General features: G+C 42.4%; 2 protein-coding genes across 5 annotated transcripts in view; one reads left to right on the top strand and one right to left on the bottom strand.

The window, feature by feature from the left end:
- NEK9 (NIMA related kinase 9) overlaps positions 1-8,893 on the top strand; it is a 37,172-nt gene extending 28,279 nt beyond the window's left edge. The window contains exons 19-22 of the mRNA XM_019969258.2: positions 493-698; positions 1,811-1,972; positions 4,578-4,787; positions 6,271-8,893. Coding sequence (XP_019824817.2) covers positions 493-698; positions 1,811-1,972; positions 4,578-4,787; positions 6,271-6,393 — 701 coding nt within the window. The 3' untranslated portion in view covers positions 6,394-8,893. The remainder of the gene's footprint in view (positions 1-492; positions 699-1,810; positions 1,973-4,577; positions 4,788-6,270) is intronic.
- ZC2HC1C (zinc finger C2HC-type containing 1C) lies at positions 8,030-21,054 on the bottom strand. 4 transcript variants are annotated; one of them, XM_070797888.1, is made up of 4 exons: positions 20,830-21,054; positions 18,687-20,034; positions 12,202-12,285; positions 8,030-12,096 (listed from the first exon to the last, which is right to left on the bottom strand). In XM_070797888.1, the coding sequence occupies exons 2-4, from the start codon at positions 20,013-20,015 to the stop codon at positions 12,022-12,024; spliced, it is 1,488 nt and encodes a 495-aa protein (XP_070653989.1). In that variant the 5' UTR covers positions 20,016-20,034; positions 20,830-21,054; the 3' UTR covers positions 8,030-12,021. The 4 variants fall into 4 exon arrangements, 3 of the variants coding, with proteins under 3 accessions (XP_070653989.1, XP_019824818.1, XP_070653990.1); XM_070797889.1 differs by lacking the exon at positions 8,030-12,096 and adding an exon at positions 15,915-15,952 and having other exon boundaries at positions 12,168-12,285; XM_019969259.2 differs by having other exon boundaries at positions 8,030-12,285.
- Position 21,055: the final 1 nt, after the last annotated feature.

The raw sequence follows: 21,055 nt of genomic DNA, 5'->3' as shown, positions 1-21,055 counted from the left end.
TAAATTCTTACAGATAGTCATTAAAGAATTTGATGAATTTAATGGTTGAGGACTTCTCTATTCTATTGTTTTCCCAGAAAGGGAATTAATGGTGAGCTTATCTGGCAACTTTAAGAGGTGTTTGGCTCAAATGTGAAAAATCTTTTGTATTCAATATATAAGAAGAACCTCCATGGAGGATGCTGGAGTCTGAATACTTAAGGTGTGGATGCAGTGCTTGGGGTCATTATTCAGTAATCCTGTAGAACATTGATAATCTGCTGAACATAAGTACAAGCAAGTTTGGAAAGTAGAAGTGAATACTGTCATAATGATCCTGATACACAATACCTTGTGTAAAAAACTAGAAATTTAGCCCCAGGTATCTGACTTACACTGTTGCTGTTCCACTTCATGCAACTCTCAGAAACTCTCCAGGGGGTGGTGGGGCTGTCAGCTGGTAAATATTGTTGCATAGCAAACCTCTGTATTTCTGTGCTGCATATCTGTCAGTGGTTCAGAGCTCTAGCCCAGGAGGTGGCAGCGGTGGCGGAAGAGAAGACGACGACAGTCAGCAGGAATCTGAAACTCCTGATCCAAGTGGAGGCTTCCGAGGAACAATGGAAGCAGACCGAGGCATGGAAGGTCTTGTCAGTCCCACTGAGGCCATGCGGATCAGCAGTGGGGCCAGCAGCTCCTGTCCTGGCTGGCTTCGAAAGGTAGTTCCTTTGGTGATGGGAACTCTGTAGGGACTAGAAGGATCTCTGTTTCCTATGTCCTGCTCAAGTGCTTTGCAGCAGGCATCTAGGTTTCTGATTCTACCTGAGCCAAAATCATCAAATCTCTAATCCTTTTTCTTCCTGACAAGAAAAGATAAAGTGGTCTCATACCTATATTACTTAAGTGGATGGAAATTAACGTAACCTTCCTTGAAAGAAGTATTTGTAATGCACGTGTGCAAAGATTAAGCTTATAGATTTTGTACTGTGGTTCGTAGAAGTAGAATATCAAGGTAGTTGGAATGCCTTACAGTAGAAAAATGCCTTAACAGTGGTTACATGGGATGATGGAATTACTGTTGATTTGTATCATGTCCCTTTGCCTATCAATATTTGCACATTTTCTACAGTGAATATTTATAGTTAGGGACTTCCCTAGCAGTCCAGTAGTTGAGACTTTGCCTTCCAAAGCAGGGGATGCAAGTTCGATCCCTGACTGGGGAGTTAAGATCCCACATGCCTAGTAGCCGGAAAAACCAAAACATGAAACAGAAACAATATTGTAACAAATTCAATAAAAAGACTTTACAAATGGTTCACATTAAAAAAGAAAATCTTCTTAAAATTATAGTTAAGAGAAATTTTAAATCCCACCCCCCCCCCCCCAACAAAAAAGAGGGAACCTGTAAATGTAAGGCTCCCTCTGAAATAATATTAACCTTGATAGCTACTTAGGAATGTGGATGAAAGAAGCGGCACACAGTTCTGTCTAAAGCTTCAGCCTTTAGCAGCCTGGCAGTTAGCCTCACGGCCATCACCTTAGAGCTTCCCAACTTACTGAATAGCCTTTGTTGACTGAGTGTGTTGAGGCATCACGCTGGGTATCAAAAGTGTTCTTGAAATTGAGTTTGAATTCCCTTCCCTATCCGCTCCTCAGAGGAAGGACTGGCAGGACGCTGACTGACGGGGCGAGCTGTGTTGTAACCACAGCTGTCCTGCTCCACTAGAGGGAGCCGGTGACACGCCAGCGTGAAAGCTACAGCCGGGAAGGAATCCGGACGAAAGTGAAAAGGCTCAGATGGAACTGATGAGGTTCTTTCTCTCATACATAGGAGCTGGAAAATGCAGAATTCATCCCTATGCCTGACAGCCCATCTCCCCTAAGTGCAGCTTTTTCAGAATCTGAGAAAGATACTCTGCCGTATGACGAGCTACAAGGACTCAAGATGGCTTCCGAAGCGCCTTTGGAACACAAGCCCCCAGCAGGAGCCTGGGTAACTGAGCTTTTGCCTTTAAATCAAGACTAGATAAACAATGGCTGTAAGCTCTACCCCATTCTCCTGGCCTCCCTGTCTCTCCCGCTAGCTTCGTTGTTTCCCAGCTGCCCAGCATCAACTCACACCTCCTGTTCAGCAGTGCTTAAAGCCTCTGCTGCTGCTGCTAAGTCGCGTCAGTTGTGTCCGACTCTGTGCGGCCCCGTAGACGGCAGCCCACCAGGCTTCCCCATCCCTGGGATTCTCCAAGGAAGAACACTGGAGTGGGTTGCTATTTCCTTCTCCAATGCATGAAAGCGAAAAGTGAAAGTGAAGTCGCTCAGTCATGTCCGACTCTAGCGACCCCATGGACTACAGCCTACCAGGCTCCTCCGTCCGTGGGATTTTCCAGGCAAAAGTAGGCAAGGCTAAACTGACTTCTGCGGAAAGTATTTACCCTTTCGTATTTCTGACAGGCCCACACCTTTCTATACCAGATGATTGTCTTTCTTTTCTCTCTGCCTTCAGTTCAGTTCAGTGGCTCAGTCGTGTCCGACTCTTTGCAACCCCATGAACTGCAGCACGACAAGCTTCCCTGTCCATCACCAGCTCCCGGAGCTTGCTTAAACTCATGTCCGTAGAGTCGATGATGCCATCCAACCATCTCATCCTCTCTTGTCCCCTTCTCCTCCTGCCTTCAATCTTTGCCAGCATCAGGGTCTTTTCAAATGAGTCAGTTCTTCACATCAGGTGGCCAAAGTATTGGCCAAAATATTTCAGCTTCAACATCAGTCCTTCCAATGAAAATTCAGGACTGATTTTCTTTAGGATGGACTGGTTGGATCTCCTTGCAGTCCAAGGGACTCTCAAGAGTCTTCTCCAACACCACAGTTCAAAAGCATCGATTGTTCGGTGCTCAGCTTTCTTTATAGTCCAACTCTCACATCCGTACGTAACTACTGGAAAAACCATAGCCTTGACTAGACGGATCTTTGTTGGCAAAGTAATGTCTCTGCTTTTTAATATGCTGTCTAGGTTAGTCATAACTTTTCTTCCAAGGAGTAAGCATCTTTTAATTTCACGGCTGCAGTCACCATCTGCAGTGATTTGAGAGCCCCGCAAAATAAAGTCTGACACTGTTTCCACTGTTACCCCATCTATCTGCCATGAAGTGATGGGACCGGATGCCATGATCTTCATTTTCTCAATGTTGAGCTTTAAGCCAACTTTTTCACTCTCCTCCTTCACTTTCATCAAGAGGCTTTTTAGTTCCTCTTCACTTTCTGCCATAAGGGTGGTGTCATCTGCATATCTGAGGTTATTGATATTTCTCCTGGCAGTTTTGATTCCAGCTTGTGCTTCATCCAGCCCAGTGTTTATCATGATGTACTCTGCATATAAGTTAAATAAGTAGGATGACAATATACAGCCTTGAAATGCTCCTTTTCCTATTTGGAACCAATCTGTTGTTCCATGTCCAGTTCTAACTGCTGCTTCCTGACCTGCATACATATTTCTCAGGAGGCAGGTCAGGTGGTCTGGTATTCCCATCTTTTTTAAGAATTTTCCGCAGTTGTGATCCACACAGTAAAAGGCTTTGGTGTAGTCAATAAAACAGAAGTAGATGTTTTTCTCTCTGCCTTAGAAGTACCAAAATTGAAATTCCAAAATTCAAGTCCAGTATTTCATGACACTGTGAGGGTAGGTTGGAGTTTTAAGTATATGTCAGAAATAATACTTGTAGTCTATTGGGAGAGCAATGCATTTATTCTCAACTTTGTTAGAAATCAAATTGTGGTAAATATCTCAATAAAACTGTAAACTGGGGATCATCAAACGTTTTCTAAAGGACTGCATAGTAATTATTTTAGGCTCTGCAGACCATACAGTCTCTTGTAACCACTCAACACTGACATTGTAGCACAAAAGCAGCCAAAAATAATGCCTAAAGAATGGGCATGTTTATGTTCCAATAGAACTTTATTTTACAAAAACAGGCCGTAGGCTGAATTTGGCCTATGACTATCATTTGTTGACCCTTTTTAAAAAGTACAGTAGAAAAAGGGAGAAAAATCCAGGCTAGCATAATTGAAAAGCTTCCCAGAAGAGGAAATAAGGCCTTTGAAACTTCAAGGTAAACATTTTTATTCCTCTGTCAGTTAGCAGTCTTGAATTGTTTTGGTGATGCAGTTTATTGAGCACCTCTTAAATCTCTTCTAAAGTGTGATCCACTATATTTCATGAATATTGACCTTTTGAATCATGGTGTCCTCACTGTGATCATACTTGTTCCAAACCAAATTGTGTATTCTCCCACAACTTTAAATTGGGAAGATATCAATGACTTTAAATTATTTCACAGAGTCCTCCAAAATAGATGATTTTTCTTTTACCTCACCGTAATGCAACTGAGGCACTGAGAGCTCCCTTGCTCTGTGATGTTAGAGCCAGCTTCTACAGTAATCCCAGAAGTTTTCTGTTTCTTTTACATTGACTTCATGTGTATGTGTGATTTTTCTTGTTACTTTAAAAGTAAAATCTGGTAGCACATAGAAGGGACATTGGATTAGGGAGCTGTAGCATCCAGGTGGAAGCTCCTATGACCCCTTTTCTCCTGTCTCTCTAGCCACCTCGGCTGAATCCTGCAGGAACATGTGCTGGGAAGGGAACACCCTTGGCTCCTACCTGTGCATGCAGTACTCTGCAGGTGGAGGTTGAGAGATTGCAGGGTCTGGTGTTGAAGTGTCTGGCTGAACAACAGAAGTTACAACAAGAAAACCTTCAGATTTTTACCCAACTACAGAAGCTGAACAAGAAATTAGAAGGAGGGCAGCAGGTGAGAGCATTAAAAGAATAATTCAGTTTCTAATTTTGTTTTGAAGAATCACAGAAACAAAACACCAGTCACTGAAATAGACTTACTTCTTTGCAAGTGCTTATTTTTTGATGGTGTAATTTTTATAATTAACTCCAGAAGCTCAGTCTGTCTTTAGGCACCTGGATTGAATCATCTCATCACATAACTTCCATTGTTTTTTTTTGTTACCTTTTTCTTTTACTTATTATGAAAAATCTTAAACATTGTATTTCAGTGGACTCCTGTATATACACCATCTACATTCAACAGTCGTTAATATGTTGCTGTGATTGTTTCAAATGTATATATGTTTAAATATGTGTTGGTATTTATCTGTGTGTATTTGAAATAGGATTGTGTGTGTGTGTATACTTTTTCTTTAGCTAAACCATTTTCAAATAAATTATGAAAGTCATGACATAGCTGCCCTAAATACTTTATTACATACATCCAAAAACAGACATTCATTCTCCTGGAGAACTATAGTACTATTATCACACTTAACAAAAATAACACTAGTGTTCTTAATTCTTATCTAGTACTCAGTTGACACTCAAATTTTCCAAGGTTTCCCACAAAAAAAAAATGTTCTTTATAACTTTTTATCAGACCAGCAACCAGTTAAGAACCTCCTTTTACATGATGTTTCTTGTTTCTTTTATGTAAACAATTCCCTGCATTACCACTCCTACCCCCTTTTAAAAAAAATTTTCCATGGCATTGGTTTGTAGAAGAAACAGGGTCAGTCAGTTAACAGAATGTCCTACATTCTGACTTTGTCTTATTTTCTTGAGATGTTGCTTCACTTGTTCGTCACCTTGTCATTTCTGTAAACTATAAGCTAGACTTAAGGCTTGATTAGATTCAAGCGAAGCATTTTTGGTAAAAAATACTTCACTGGTGTTGCTGCTTGCATCATTTTTAACAGGTCATAGTATTGCTCTGTATAGAGTGAACTAGGATAGAGAAATACTGTGAACCATTGGCTTTTTCCTTTACCAGCTTTACACGTTTGCACAAATTAGTTTATTTCTCTGAGTCCTTGTTTTCACCTGAAAGAAGAAAATAATACCACCTACCTTGTATGGTTGTTTTGAGGATTAAATGAAATAATGTCTGTGAAGGTATTTTGGAAAGTAATACACACACTTGAGGTAAGCATGGAGTGATTGGCAGCAGTAGCAGGCAGGAGGACCATTTTGCCTAGGGCTGTTAGAGTTTTAAAACCGAAAATTCTGCATCCTAGAAAATCCTGCAGCCCTAGGCAAATTGCAACACTTGGTCACCCTACTTGCAACAAGTGTACAGGAGTGGACTTTACATAAAATCCTACTCTACTCAGGTAGTAGTATGGGCTCACAAAACTGTGGCTACGCATTCTTAGCGCTTGGCATTGAAAATGTAGTCCTGAACTGCCGTAACCAAGTGGCAGTTAACCTGGAACTGTGTTTTATCTGGACAGGTGGGGATGCATTCCAAAGGAACTCAGACAGCAAAGGACGAGACGGAAACGGATCCAAGGCCTGACTTAGATTCAGATTCCTGGTGTCTCCTGGGAACAGACTCCTGTAGACCCAGCCTCTAGTCTCCTGAGCCTGTCTAGCCTCCAGGAAACTGGGATCCAAAGACCTTCACAGCACACTTACTGAACGCAGAGCGCGCTTTCCTGGCTTCGTTCACTTGCAGACAAGGAGCGCGAGGCGGAGGTTCTGAAGCACTTTCCATGTACACTTGGAGAGTAGCACTGCCTATTAGGATCTAGGAGTGGTTTTGTGTTGGAGAACGGAGGGCCCCATGGCCCTGGCTTTGTCCTCAGTGACTGCCATAGCAACAGCAGCTCTGTACCTCATCTGGTGATCCCACCTTTGAAGAGGAGACACGATGCTCACGTTCATTTTGCTGCTAGCAGCTTATATCCCACTTATCACTTTCACCGTTAATTGGAAGCTGCCTTGGGAATTCAGTGCCAGGCATTGCACCTCTGGGTGGAGGAGGTTAAAGTGTAAAGCTGAAGAGGGCTGCAACCAGGTGCGGCCCATCCAGGGTCATCTGGAGAGTGGTGAAGTGTTCCAGGCCCTCTCAGGAGCCTTAGTCCAGGAAAGTATGTCTGGTGGAGTCAATCTCCAGCTTGTTTTCAGAAAGTTGAATTACTTTGTGCAGCTAAATGCTTTAGGAGGAACAATGGGCTTAGGTTGCTTTTCCTCTGAGAGTTGAGTGGAACTTTTTCAGTGAGGAGTAGAGAAAGAAGGGCAGGTCCCTCCTCGTCACACAGCAGGAGTGTCAGGGTGGGATTTCCTAGCTTTGGAAAAGCCTTTTGAGAGGTAAAGTGTCTCATAGAGAATTGAGTCCATGGGGCAGAAGAAATAGACTTTGGAGGAAACCATGAGGGGAGGTCCTCCTTAGCTGCCTCGGCTTGGCATCTTCGAGAGGACCTAGAGTGACTTGAGTCTTCTCCCCGGAGAAGGCTACTTGTGCCTCTGCCTTCGTGGCTCTTAGGGTTCTAATCTTGACATCAGCAGCCCCAGCCACTCCCTTTCTGTATGTCTAGTCAGTATTTTTCCCCTTTTGGTGTTTTATGAAGCCATATCAGTGAATCTGTATCATCTTTCCTACTTGAGTGGCCCAGAGCCAGCACCAAAACCTGGCAGTCCCTGAAGCCTGACAGAATAGGAGGATCCTGCCAATTTTGAGAGGAATTTGGCTGAGAGCCAATCCCCGTGTCTTCATGTCCTTGTAGACAGGAGCAAGCCAGCTCTTCCAAAGAGAGCAAGTGTCCTCGAAACGTTTGATGATTTTACTTAAGGAGGTGAGCTTTGTGTTTCCAGCTCACCTTTACATGAGCTGCCTTGATGACTGTCACATCCTACCTCCTTAGAAAGAGCTAAAATGATCTGTTTCATTTTCCCCAACCAACAAGTAAATGTTTGATATCTATTTAATATTTTGGAAGGACCTGTGCAATGGAAATTTTGCCATTTTCCCTAAAATTGGTGGTGTGAAGGCTGCTGCTCCAGGAAAACCCCACAGCTGGGGATGGGCAACTCTACTCAATGGGATCTTCTTTGGTTTGATATTCCCATTGTTTTCTCAATTCTGGGAAGCCTAGTACAATGGTACTAATGTAATCACCGAAGCCTTTTCTTAAAATAAGGGAAGGGGCCAACCCTGGATTAAAGTTACAAGTTCTGGGGACTTGGGGGGTTTGCAACAAACCTTAACAATGGGTTTTGGTTCATCATGTAAATGCAACTTTGATTTTTTTTTTTTTTTAAAAGGACTGACTGGCCTTTCATGTTCCTGTATCCCTTATGCTCACCATCTCAGCAGGCCTGAGAGGCAGGGTCAGTTTGGGTGTTAATCATGAGTATTGCTTGTGCCATGGAACCGAGGGACATGGGCACGTTGCTGAGACCGTGGGGTGAAGGAGCACTGAAGGGAGGGTGGGAGCCCTGGCTCCAGAGAGGGAGTCACTCTCCAGCAGTGGAACGCTGGGATCGTTTGCTCTAGCGTGTTCCCTTGGGAAGTCTTGGTTTGCTGTTAATCTGGCTGAGAATCTAAGTTCTGTGCCTTAGAGACAATTTGCACTTTCCCAAATTGTGCCTGGGACAGCCATATGATTTTTCCCACCAGAAAGCTATGCAAACAGAAACCAGTTCATAGGTGGCAGCCACACATCAGATAAGAAGTGAAAGGTGAGGCAGCAGAAATGCCTTTAACTGGTTTTCTGTAGCTAATTTTAAATTGTGTCCTACTTTTCTTCTTTATGTAGTGCTAGGTGTTTTAAGTTTTCCAGTAGTATTGCTTTTGCATTATAGTATAACCTGAGTTACTCCTTTGCTCTGACGTTGTTGCTGAAGAATTAGCTTATTGTTAGCCAGATGTTTGAAAGGTTGAGGGTGGAGTGGTTTGGCATTTCTGTTTTAAATAAACATTTCAACTCTCAATCAGCGCTATGCCTCAGTGAGCCCGCACATGGACCTTAGTCACTGGGGATCAAACACGCAGACTGCAGGCCTTCGTGGATCTTCGATTCAGTGAGTCTTCATATAAACAAATAAATGCAAGGGGCATTTGCAAAGAAATTATCTTTGCTTGTTTCCAATTTGTTTTTCTTGCTAATAGAATCATTTTTGCTGCTATAACTTTCTTCCCCCACCCCAAACTTTTAAAATATAGTGCTTAAAGTGCAGAAGGAAAAAAACATGAGCCATTAAAAGCGGAAGGGTGATGTCTTGTACTTATCTCCTCAGTTACAGTGGGCTTTTTCAAGTGATACTGCCAGTTTATGTTTATAAAACTGTTTTCCCTCAAAAAGGCTGAACTGTATTTGGTCTCCCTGACATAGCACAGCCAAGTTGTAACTTCTCTTGGCTGAACATTTCACTAAAGTTAAAAGCAAGAACAGACCTAAACTCATATTTCATTTGATTTTGCCATATATTTGGAAACATTCATAATAGAACAACTCTGGTGCAAGGATGTATTATAAATAAATTATTTCAAATGAGCATCCCTGGGCCTCGAAAGTAGTAGTATTCATGATAATGTCAGAGCAGAGTGGCTGTAGTCAGGACTGCAAAACATGTTCCTTCCAGCCACAAAGCAAAAAATCACTTATCGCTGCAATGATTAACCATGGAGATAATTTAGTGGTTCATGCTGATCATTAAATCTCACAGAATCATGAACATTAAGGAGGGAAACACTATATCATTTCTCTGCTACCTCCTGTGTAGCTGTGAAAAGTGACAAATTGATGACCTACAGCAAATGTTGGCCAAAGGTGCTGTGTTGCATTCAACAGACTGCTGTTAATACTGTCTCAGCATGTCTGCATATACTTTTCAACAAAGTGAGTCTTACTGTGAGATTTTTTTCCCATTGCTTAACCTTTTGAACTTTAAAAATTTATAGTGTCTACTTACTAAAGGTTCTTGGATACAGTAGTATAACACAAAGACATTAACAAGCAGCATTTATTTATCCTCTGTCATCCTCTGCTATCCAGGAAGAGACTTAGAAAAAGGGTTCTTTCTTCTTCCCAAAGATCCAATCAAGCGAAATTTAAAAGACTAATGGATATTCCTGTTATAATCAAGGCCTAAACATGTTGAGATCGAAGGGAACACTAGGGCACTGACTATTGTTTATTTCTCTAGCAGCGTAAGAAAGCGCTCCCCACACACACATTTGTTCTCCCTGGAGGCCCCTGGCCTGTGACCTTATAACATCATCCAGGGCTTCTGACCAGACAGACAAGGCAAATAAGTGAAGCACGCTAGGCGGGTGGTGCCCTCTGTGCTCCACCCCGTCTGGAAGGAGCAACTGGTTCCGAACCCCACTTGGTGCTGAGTAGAGCTGCAGGCCCAGGGTTTCCAGAACTTCCAGTTTTTCAAAAGATGCTCCATATCACCATTTTTAAATGTCAGATTATACTTTGAATGCTATGTCAGTCAAAACATACCTGTGAAGCAAAGCAGTCCACAGGCTACCACATCGTGACCTTGGCCACCACTCATTGTCATCATCTATTGCTTTTACTATCAAGTGTGAAACTTAAAAGTGGGTACCTCATTAAACTTGCCGGGGAACTGTGTATATTGGGTTAAATATCTGCTGTTCCTCTGTGAGGTTTCTTTAAATGAACAACCAGAGGCGCCATTAGGTTATACCTCTTTTTCTTTGTAACAGGAAAAGCATAAAGCAATACATGCTGTTTTTTAAAATATATATGATTTTGTTTTCAGCCTAGTGTCCAGCAGCTTCACAGCTAAAGCCTTAAAGATGGGCATATCAAATTGGTCTGATCTGTTGGCCCAGCCACTCAGCAGAAGCTGTAGAGGAAATGGAACAAGAGTTAAGTGGCCATCTGTAGTTAGTTAATATGGCTTTGTGGTCTGCACAGTCCCCTTTGCCCAGGTCAGCTTCATTGACTTTTCTCCAGTATCTTAAACTAACAGTTTGAGTAATGCTCTCAGGACAGTAATCTTATTAGTATTTCAGATCTTTTGTGCTCACTTCATTCTACCTGAACTGGTATTTCCCCCATTAGACACTGCCTTATCACTTCTCCTGTTTGACAAGTCTGAAAGTGAAGTCACTCAGTCGTGTTCGACTCTTTGCGAACCCATGGACTGTAGTCTACCAGGCTCCTCCATCCATGGGATTTTCCAGGCAAGAATACTGGAGTGGGTTGCCATTCCTTCTCCACTGACAAGTCTAGGACTCACTCATTTTATGATTTAATTTTAAATTCACGAAACCTATTTTTTCAGTGCCTAATTATGAAGGTTACTTGCAGTAGGCACGATTCTGCTGAGAAAATTTTAGATCTGGCATCTTTTCCTTCAGAGTTTACTTTTCAGAAGAGAAGTTTACTGTGATATAATCAGTACAGACATGTGACACTGAAATGTCCCAGCTTGCTTTGGGGGTACATTTTGCTGCGTCATTTTAAAAGTAATCAAACCAAAATGATTTGAAAGCAGAGTGCTAGCAACAGCTGAAATTAAAGTTCCTTCCTTTTTTTTTTTTTTTTTGACATATGAAATCCATTAGAAAAGAACAACTACAGAGACATAATGTGCTTTCTCCCACCCCTACCCTGTAAAGTACATAAAGATGAGGTTCCCTTTATTACACAGTACAACATGGGGAGGGTTTAGGACATACTGGCACCCCAATCTTACATACTTGTATTGACTTTCTGCCAGGACCATGTACCAGGGAGGTCATTTGCCTTACAGCAGAAGTGTATTTTTTATAAGAGATACCATGCATGATCCTGTGACACCAGTGAGCCAACTTCTTACAAGAACGAGAAGAGTTAACCAAACATGCAGAGGCAGTGGCAAGAAGGCACAACAAATGCAGGCATTTAACTAGCACAAACCATAATCAGGCTTGCGAGAAGAGAGCTTTAATGTAGCCTGCTCACTGCTCTTAAGTTTCTTCACCCATCAGTTCTCAGAGCAATTACATCAGGCACATCAGCCGGAGGTGGTGATTTAGTGGGAAGCTGAGGCTTCTTTTTGCATCTTGCTGCTTAGCAATGGGTCTCTCTTTCTTCACTGATCTCAGCTCTGCAGGCAGATCTGGGATATGTAAAAGTGTTAGTTCTTCCTGCTCTGCATCAAATTACTCTACTCGTACTTACTGCTCAAGAGAAGCAGAAACCTTCTGAACCATCGAGGAGGTTTCCACTATTGTCTGCTCAACTGTAGTGCTTTCTTGGAGGCGGAGGACGGTTCTTGATGGTCTTACACTTGGGGATGTGCCGCTCTGCCACCTTGGGAGCAAAGTGGCGGCTACAGTGAGGGCATTGAATATAGTCTGGATTTTCTACAGGCAGGATGGGAGGCAGGTCTGAGGGGTTTCCACCTTTGGCAATCACCTGCTGGAACTCTCGAGCCTGACGGAGGGTACGGATGAAGGATTCATGCTTCTGTCTCCAGTTGCTCTTCCGAGGAGGTTCAACCTGTAAGTTGAAGAAAGACTGATCATTTAATTTGGTATCTAGGTCATCCCCTTCCTGAGTCTCCGTTAGAATGAAAGTAAGGAAGTTAAAAGGGTGTTAATACACAAGGTCAGAGAGAACAGGAAAGGAGCAACAATGATAACTGACTTGCCAGAGTGGAGACACTTAAACCTAAGGGCCTGCAAAGGCGGATATCACTGAGAGGCAAGCTGGTTTTCCCTGAGAGGCTTAATGCTTGGAAATACAGGTAGTGGAAAGGGGAGGTACAGGGCTGGGAACAGGTCGGCTCCCATGGCTCCTCTCCACCTTGCATGTCCAAGTGCCCAGTACTTCCAACACCCTCTCTGGAGAAACTGAACCAGACAGGTTTCAGACTCAGGATATCCGGCATAATGGAGAACAGCATTAATCTAAGAGCTGAAATGGGATTAAGGGCAAGTTGTACGTGATGTATTGTGTCCCCCACCATCCTCCAGAGTACCAGGCACACTGGCACCCTCATAGGAGACGAGAGTTCTCTGGATGCATCAAGCAGTTGAGAGAAGTTGAAATGCTGACTCTGCGCAACCCCACTTCAAAGGCTCACTGTTTGATAACCCCAATATGAAAGCCTTCAGTCAACAAGCCCCACTTAAGCTTAAATATGAATGGACAGACAAGGATCACTAGACATTTGAGTAAAGCTCTGACTTTAAACTTTCCTGACTTCAGACTACACCACAAAGCTACAGTCATCAAGACAGTATGGTACTGGCAGAAAAACAGAAATTTAGACCAATGGTACAAGATAGAAAGCCCAGAGATAAACCCATGCACCTATGGGCACCTTATTTTTGACAAAGGGTGCAGGAATATACAATGGAGAAAAGACAAGTCTTGTCAGTAAGTGGTGCTGGGAAAACAAGACAGCTACATGTAAAAGAATGAAATTAGAATACTTCCTACCACCATACACAAAGATAAACTCAAAACAGATTAAAGATCTAAACATAGACGAGAAACTATAAAACTCAGAGGAAAAATAAGCCGAATACAGTGACATAAATCACAGCAAGATCCTCTATGACCCACCTAGAGTAATGGAAATACACAAAGGAGATCTAATTAAAAGCTTTTGCACAGCAAAGGAAACTATAAACAAGATGAAAAGATAATCCCCCAGAATGGAAAAAAAATAGTTATAAATAAAGCAACTGACAAAGGATTAATCTCCAAAATATACAAGCAGCTCAGGCAGCTTAATATTAGAAAAATAAACAACTCAATCAAAAATGGGTAGAAGACCTAAATAGACATTTCTCCAAAGAAGATATAACAGATGGCGAATAAACACATGAAAAATTTGCTCAACATTGCTTATTATTAGATGCAAATCAAAACTACAATATATCACTTCACACTGGTCAGAATGCTCTATCTCTGCTCTGTTCAGTCATATCCAACTCTGCAACCCCATTAACTGTAGCCTGCCAGGCTCTGTCCGTGGGATTTTCCAGGAAAGAATACTGAAGTGGATTGCCACTTCCTCCCCCAGGGGATCTTTCTAACCCACAGATTGAACGCATGTCTCCTGCATTGGCAGGCAAATTCTTTACCACTGAGCTACCTGGAAAGCCAGAATGGCCATCATCAAAAAAATCTACAAACAATAAATGCTACAGGAGGTTTGCAGAAAAGGGAATCCTCTCGTACTGTTGGTGGGAATGTAAATTGATACAGCCACTATGGAGAACAGTATGGAGATTTCTTTAAAAACTAGGAATAAAATTACCATATGACCCAGCAATCCCACTACTAGGTACATACCCTGAGAAAACCACAATTCTAAAAGACACATGTATCCTAGTGTTCACTGTAGCACTATTTACAATGGCCAGGACATCTAGGCCAGGAAGCAACCTATATGTCCATCAACAGATGAATGGATAAAGAAATTGTGGTACATGTATACAATGGAATATTTCTCTGCCATAAAAAGGAACAAATTTGAGTCAGTTATAGTGAGGTGGATGAACCCAGAGCTTGTTATACAGAATGAAGTAACTCAGAAAAACAAATATTGCGTATTAACACATATATATGGAATCTAGAAAAATGGTGCTGATGAACCTATTTGTAGGACAGCAATAGAGACACAGACACAGCGAACAGACTTGTGCACACAGCGTGGGAAGGACAGGGCGGGATGCAGCACTGGCACATACACATTACCATACGTGAACAAAGCCAGTGGGAAGCTGCTGTAGGGTGCAGGGCGCTCAGCCAGGTGCTCTGTGACAACCTGGCGCGGGCGGGGTGAGGTGGGAGGTGCGAGCAAGGCTCAAGAGGTAGGCTATGGCTGATTCACGTTGATGCATGGCAGAAACCACAACACTGTAAAGCAATTATCCTCCAATTCAAAATAAGTTTTATTTAAAAATCATAATATCAACAAGTGAGTATTAGAAGAGATTTTGTCTATGAAATGAGAATATATATATTATGAAAAAGTAATGAGAAAACCAAAAGTAACTATTATAAATTAATGCTGTGATAACTAAAAAACAGAACTGTTGTAAATAATGTCAGAAAAATTACTCAGAATGGGAAAAAAGAATTAAGATGGAAAGTAGAAAACATCAGAAAATTAGAAAGCCAATCTAGAAAAATCCAACACCAACCAATAGGAGTTCTAAAAAACAGGACGAGGTGGAAATTATTAAACAAATAAGACACTAAACATTCCTGGAAATAAAGGTCCCTACCCTTGAGATTGAAATGGCCTATGCACTACCCAACACAATCACTGCAGAATTTCAGATTAAAGAGAGAATCCTATAAACTTTAATAAAAAGAAAAAATATATAGACTTCATATAATGGAGAAGGAAACAAAACGGCATCAGATTTCTCAACAGTAACACCAGATGCTGAAAGCTAGTGGGAAACTATCATAAAAGTTCTCACAAAATAATTTTCCATCTAGAATTCTCTATTTGGCCAATTCATCAGTCAAAAAATAAGACTATAAGATAGATATTTTCATTCATCCCATGACAAAAAAATATGCCTCCATTCACCTTTTTTAATAAGCTTCTCCAAAGCAAGGAGTCAAGCAAGAAAAAGGAAGACACAAGAGGCTAGGAACAGAGGAGAAATAAAGAGAAGGTCCCAGACAACAGGTCTGCACCAGGCCTAGAGGAGAGCCAGTCTGAACTGGAGCAGGAAGAAAACAATGGGAGGGAGGTTTCAGAATAAAAAAGTCAAATGGATAGACTATGAGAAGTGTTTCGGCAGTTACAAAAACATTAACAGGTGTCTGCGCTGGGAAGATCATTTAGGGAGGAAAAAACATTTGAGATCAGTATGTAGGAAACCAAGCAAATTAAAACATGAGTCAATTATTAACTCTGGGTACATGTGGACAGGGGCAGATTCTGTTCCCTGAGCAGTGAACAACATTTATGTGATTATTATCATATAAATAGCTGACTACTGGTTTAACCTAAAATTGAGATTTCAGTACAATGGAAGGACAGAAGTGGGAGGAGATGGGATATGAACCCACAGTGTCCATAAGTGGAGGTGAACAGATCATGTGCCAAACCAATAAATCAAGAAAATAAGTATATTATTTAGAAATATACATACCAGAAGAGTCATCTATCCGAACTGCCTGTTGGGGATAGCTGAAAGGCAAGAGAGGGATGAGGCAGAAGACTGTTGATCTGCACTACAGGTCACTTAGTAATACACGATTTTTAAATGTACTCAACCATTAGATGAAAATAATATTAAAAAGAAGGGGAAAAAAGGCAAGTAGCTACTTGGTGATGAATATAGGAAGAGATGTTATCAAAGGGAAAGGAAGGATCCATCAGGAGAGTCTTACTGAAAGAGACAAGGTAAGAGAATCAGTGTTAGAGATGGTATCTAGCAACCTTTAGAATAGAATTAGGGGAAAGTTCCTCAACCGTATGATACTTACACTTTAATTCTTCGTTGTATTGGAGTTCATTCAATTAACACTTATGAATCACAAAGCACAAAGATGTAGTCTCTTACACTCAATGCATGATGTACAGTAGAGAGACCAGAAGTATGAGTCTATCGGAAATTATGTGAATATTAAAGGAGAAAAGAAAAAGCATCCATTCTTCTGAGTACACAGAAGGAATGACAGACACAAACCACTCAGCTTGCAAAGGCACAAAGCTTTGGAATAAGACTCAGGACAGTCTGAGGAGGGGAGTGCATCTCAATCCAGATACTTTCTGCCTTCCTATCCTCAACACAACATGTTTCCTCAAACAAGTTTCCACAAAGCCAGGGCATCTGATCTCAAAAATCCAATTGTTTTGCTTCATTGCTATGGTATTTGGGAATTTAAGAAATACAAGATTCTTTTTGGCTCTGGCCAGAAATGAACCACTGTAGTGGGACAGAGAATTCCCCAGCGGATTACCAGGTTGACCAGAAAGAAAACAGGAAAGAACAGGAACCTGTGATCATATCATTATCTGCAAGAGCAAAATGTTGACTTCTCATTGGCAACAGGATTTCAGGGAGATCATCGATAAACACAGAAATGACTTTCTTGTAGTCATTTCCCATACTAAAAGAAATAACTCTAACTGCAAAAAACATCTCTTAACAGCCTTCACATAAATGTGAGTTTTTAAAGGCCCCACAAATACACACATAAACTATAAAGTGCTAATGGACAAGAAATGCTAGTGCAGCAGTGGGGAGGGTTGGAAGGAAATGAAAATAAAATAATGCTTTCATAGTTTAGAGACAGGGCTTTGAGATCAGGTGGTCAAGGCTTTCCCACATTTTGGTCATTTGCATACCACTTTCACCTTATCCTCCTTACTATTGTTCTTTAAAGTCAATATTCCTAGAAATCAAGGGCTTGTTATGGTTTACTTTCCTAATACACATTAAAATTACTAAAATAAAAATTGTTTGTCAACATGCCATACTTATTTACAATCCCGGTGGTATAACCTTGACAAGGTATAACCAGACAATCTTCTCCCGATCTGACTGTCCAAATGTGCTTATGAAGTTCTCCCAAACGTATGGAAGTGTCTTGAAGTCACTTTTTACAACCTAATTTTTCTGCAGCTAGGAATGTTCACCAAAAATAAAGTCCTCTATCCCAGAAAAAAAATCACTCCTAGGCATATATCTGAAGAAAACCATAATTCAAAAAGATACACACACCCCGATGTTCACAGCAGTACTACTTAGAATAGCCAAGATACGGAAGCAACCTAAATGTCCAGCAACAGAGGGATGGATAAAGATGTGGTACATATACACAGTGGAATATTGCTCAGCCATAAAAAAAGAATGAAATAATGCCATCTGTAGCAATATGGATGGACCCAGAGGTTGTCATACTGAATGAAGAGAAAGCCAAATATCATATGATACCACTGTTATGTGAAAAAAAATTTTTAATGGTACAAATGTGCTTGTTTGCAGAACAGAAATAAGAGTCACGGATGTAGGGAACAAACTTGTGGTTGCCAAGGAGGAGTTGCAGGGGCGTATAAATTGGAAGACTGAGATTGAGATATACAGACTACTGTATATAAAATAAGTAACTAATACGGACCTGCTGTACAGCACAGGGAACTCAATACTCTGCAATGACCTATGTGGGGAAAGAATCTAAAAAAGAGTTATATACGTGTAGATATAGAGATGTCTATTCCTATATATGACTTTTTCACTTTGTTGTACACCTGAAACTAACACAATATTGTAAATCAACTATACTCCGATAAAAATTATGTAAAAAATAAAGTCCTCCACCTTTAAGTTGTTTACACTCTAAATGGGGAGAAAAAGAATTCCAAACTTAATCATGTATTTCATGTATTTACTAAGAAGGTATATCAAAATTAGCCAAACTGGAAAAAGTAGATAGAGTTCCAGGAGTGGTAACAAGTCCTGATTTGGGGTGATGGTAGAATATTTTATAAAGAATGAGGAATTTTGTCAGGGTAGTGAAATGCTTCATAATATTTTTTTTTCATTCTCTTAAATTTTCTATAGTAAGTGTTTATTACTTATGTAACCAAAACGACATATTTTTTTAAGTCTAGATTTTGGAGTCATTCTGACCCAGATTTATATGCTGCCATTTAAAGCTGTTTGTGATCTTAAGCAAGTTAACCTGAGACTTGATTAATGAACTGATAAGACAATGAAATCTTCACAGGGCTGTAGCGAGGAACATATGAAAACCTCCCATCACTGTGACTGGCACACAGCAGTAATCAGTAAATCAAATGTGAATTTGTTCTCCCTATAAGACACATGAAATCTTTCTAAAGAAAATGGATGAGGACATAACAGGCTCTTAAAAGTGATCCCCACTCAATGGCAAATCCATAAGGCCCTTGTTACCTTGACTGAAGCTGGACCCTTCCAGTTCAAGTACTGCTCTAGCTCTGTGCCCTTGGCCCGGGCCCTGGAGGAGTCAAACACTTTCCTCTTGGAACCCTGCATCCTGCGGCAGATGCTGGAGTGTCTCTCCAGCCTGAGCAAGAGAAACTTTCGGCCGCAGTGGCTGCACTCGCCCAGTTCTGGCTCTTCAGTGGAACAGCTGGAGCCTGAAGAGTCTGGTGCCCTGGATGAGCTAGAATTGCTGGTGTATCTCTGCAAAGCGTTGAGCGGCGCTTCTGTAGCTTGAGAAAACTTCTCCTTCAATGGCCTTGAGACTCGGTCTCGGATTTTGTTATTGCTTGCCACGAGTCTTTCCCTTTTGAGCTTCTGAATTCTATAATTAGAGAACTGGAATGGACTAGAATTCTCTTGAGATTGTCCCCAAGTTTCGTCTTCTCCTGTGTCTCTGCTGAAGACCTCCTCAGACCCAAGTGCTGGAGAGAAGATAGGTTTGTATGTGGTGACGCTATTATCTTTAACTCTCCTCCGTGAAAGCACCATTCTCTGGAGCTGTCTTTTTTCATTTTCCTCAGCCTGTTCTTTTCCCTTCTGGATCCTTCTGAGTTTCTCCTCCGTCTTCTTCAGCTTTTCCCTCAGAAGAGTCTCTTTTCTGCGGATTTCCTCCCCTAAGCTCTCCCCTGCAGCTTCTAGTCTTTGGATTTGCATCCACTCTGTCCTGTTGGCATTTGCCATGACCCTTTCCTCCTGAGTGGCAGCAACTGGACCAACCATCGATGAATTCACCCAGTTCCTCGAACCAAAGCTACTGTACGAATACTTTCTTGGCTCAGGGGTTCTTGGAAAGGCGTTCTGGTCTCCATCAGTGCCAGCCTCACCTGTACTATGGGACTTCCGATGAAATACAGGTTTCAGAGGGTATGCTCGGTCAACCCCCACTCGCTTCTTTGTCAAGGGGATGAATTCCTGGTCATTTGTTTTGGGATACTGGCACTGAGGGTCTGATGTGTAAAACAAACCCTTGGCTTGGCCCTGGGGATTGCTCCTTGAATCGTGCTGGCTCATTCCAGCACAGTGGGGATACGAACAGCTCTGGGCTTTTGTGCAGGTGTTCCACTTGGGGTGAGTGTAGAGATTATCCAGCATCAGTTCTTGGTTACTCCAAAGTTTCTGCTGGAAATTGTTCCTCGGGTGCCCTGTAGAGGACCGCTGGGAAGAGTCACCTTTTCTATAGGGGTCTTGCTTAGCTGAATGGAGCTCTGGAGAATCCCTTTTATTATGTGGGAGCATAACACCCATAGGCAGAGGCAACACCAACTGGAGACCAGCCATTCAGGGCCTGGACTGAAGCCTAGGGGAGATTTAAACCAGACATACGTGAGGAGTTTGTCTGAGGTTTACCTCCACTGCTAAAGTTTCTACATCTGTTTCTACATCTGCCTAACCACAATTTCCCTTAAACTTTTTAGGGACACTGTTGCTGGGTCCACCAGAGCTTTCACTCAATAAGCATTTGGTGAATGCTTACTGTGTTCTGTGGGTGCTTATTAGGTTCTGAGGATAGAAAAAGGAGTGTGATACAGGTGTTCCTGCCACCTACCTTTCCTTTATATCACTACCAGCCTCTGCCATACACAGTGATGCTCCCGCACACACAATAATACACTCCACAGCAGATGGAAAGAGCTATCGGATTGAAAGTCAGTTTTTAGGCCTGTGACACAGGACAAGCAGCTTCCCCTCGCTGGGGATTCGCCCAGAGTTACAGGACTGGAATTTAGGGGCCGTAAGACTCTGAGTCCAGCCCCATCATTTTATAGGCAAGAAAACTGCAGCCCATTGGTAAGTGACCGGCACAAAAACTCTCGGGCTTCCCTCCTGCTGGAACCGTGCTTGACCCTAAAGAGCACAGAGCCGGTTCAGGGCATGCAGCAGGTGCTTAGCTGCCAAACCCTCACCCAAGGACCACACGATCCGGCCACCGCGGGTTTAGATCGGAACGCGGAAGTTGCGTTCTGTCCTGGAGGGTCACCCGGGACGTCCCCGACTTGTGACTCCGCTTCGAATACAAGCCCTCGGCTCTTCAGTCCGTCGGGCCTTGGGAGATCGATGCGCTGACCCCATGCCTTCCCGCCCTTCCGCGTACCTGAGGCTTTTTTGGAGGTGGCTCCCGCTTAGGGGAAGCCGCAGGACTCAGGTTTCCTCACCACTCGCCCTCCCGCAGCCGCCGGCCGCGCAGGCACTCTCAGAGGGCAGCTGTTATTCCCGTTGCCTGGAGACGGGGGCACGTGCGGGCGCCCAGCCCCGCCCCGCCGCGAATTCGGCTGGGGCGTGCGCAAGCGCAGTCCGCGCACCCGGGGCCGCCGGGGCCG

Source organism: Bos indicus, chromosome 10 (assembly GCF_029378745.1).
Source record: "Bos indicus isolate NIAB-ARS_2022 breed Sahiwal x Tharparkar chromosome 10, NIAB-ARS_B.indTharparkar_mat_pri_1.0, whole genome shotgun sequence".
Taxonomy (NCBI): domain Eukaryota; kingdom Metazoa; phylum Chordata; class Mammalia; order Artiodactyla; family Bovidae; genus Bos; species Bos indicus.
This window is presented reverse-complemented; position numbering and strand designations above follow the sequence as displayed.

Coding starts and splice junctions, on each gene's coding strand:
- ZC2HC1C (XM_019969259.2), bottom strand. CDS start 20,015: ATGGCTGGTCTCCAGTTGGTGTTGCCTCTGCCTATGGGTGTTATGCTC. Junction 12,286..18,686: donor AGGGTCCAGCTTCAGTCAAG/GTAACAAGGGCC, acceptor TTCAACTTACAG/GTTGAACCTCCTCGGAAGAG.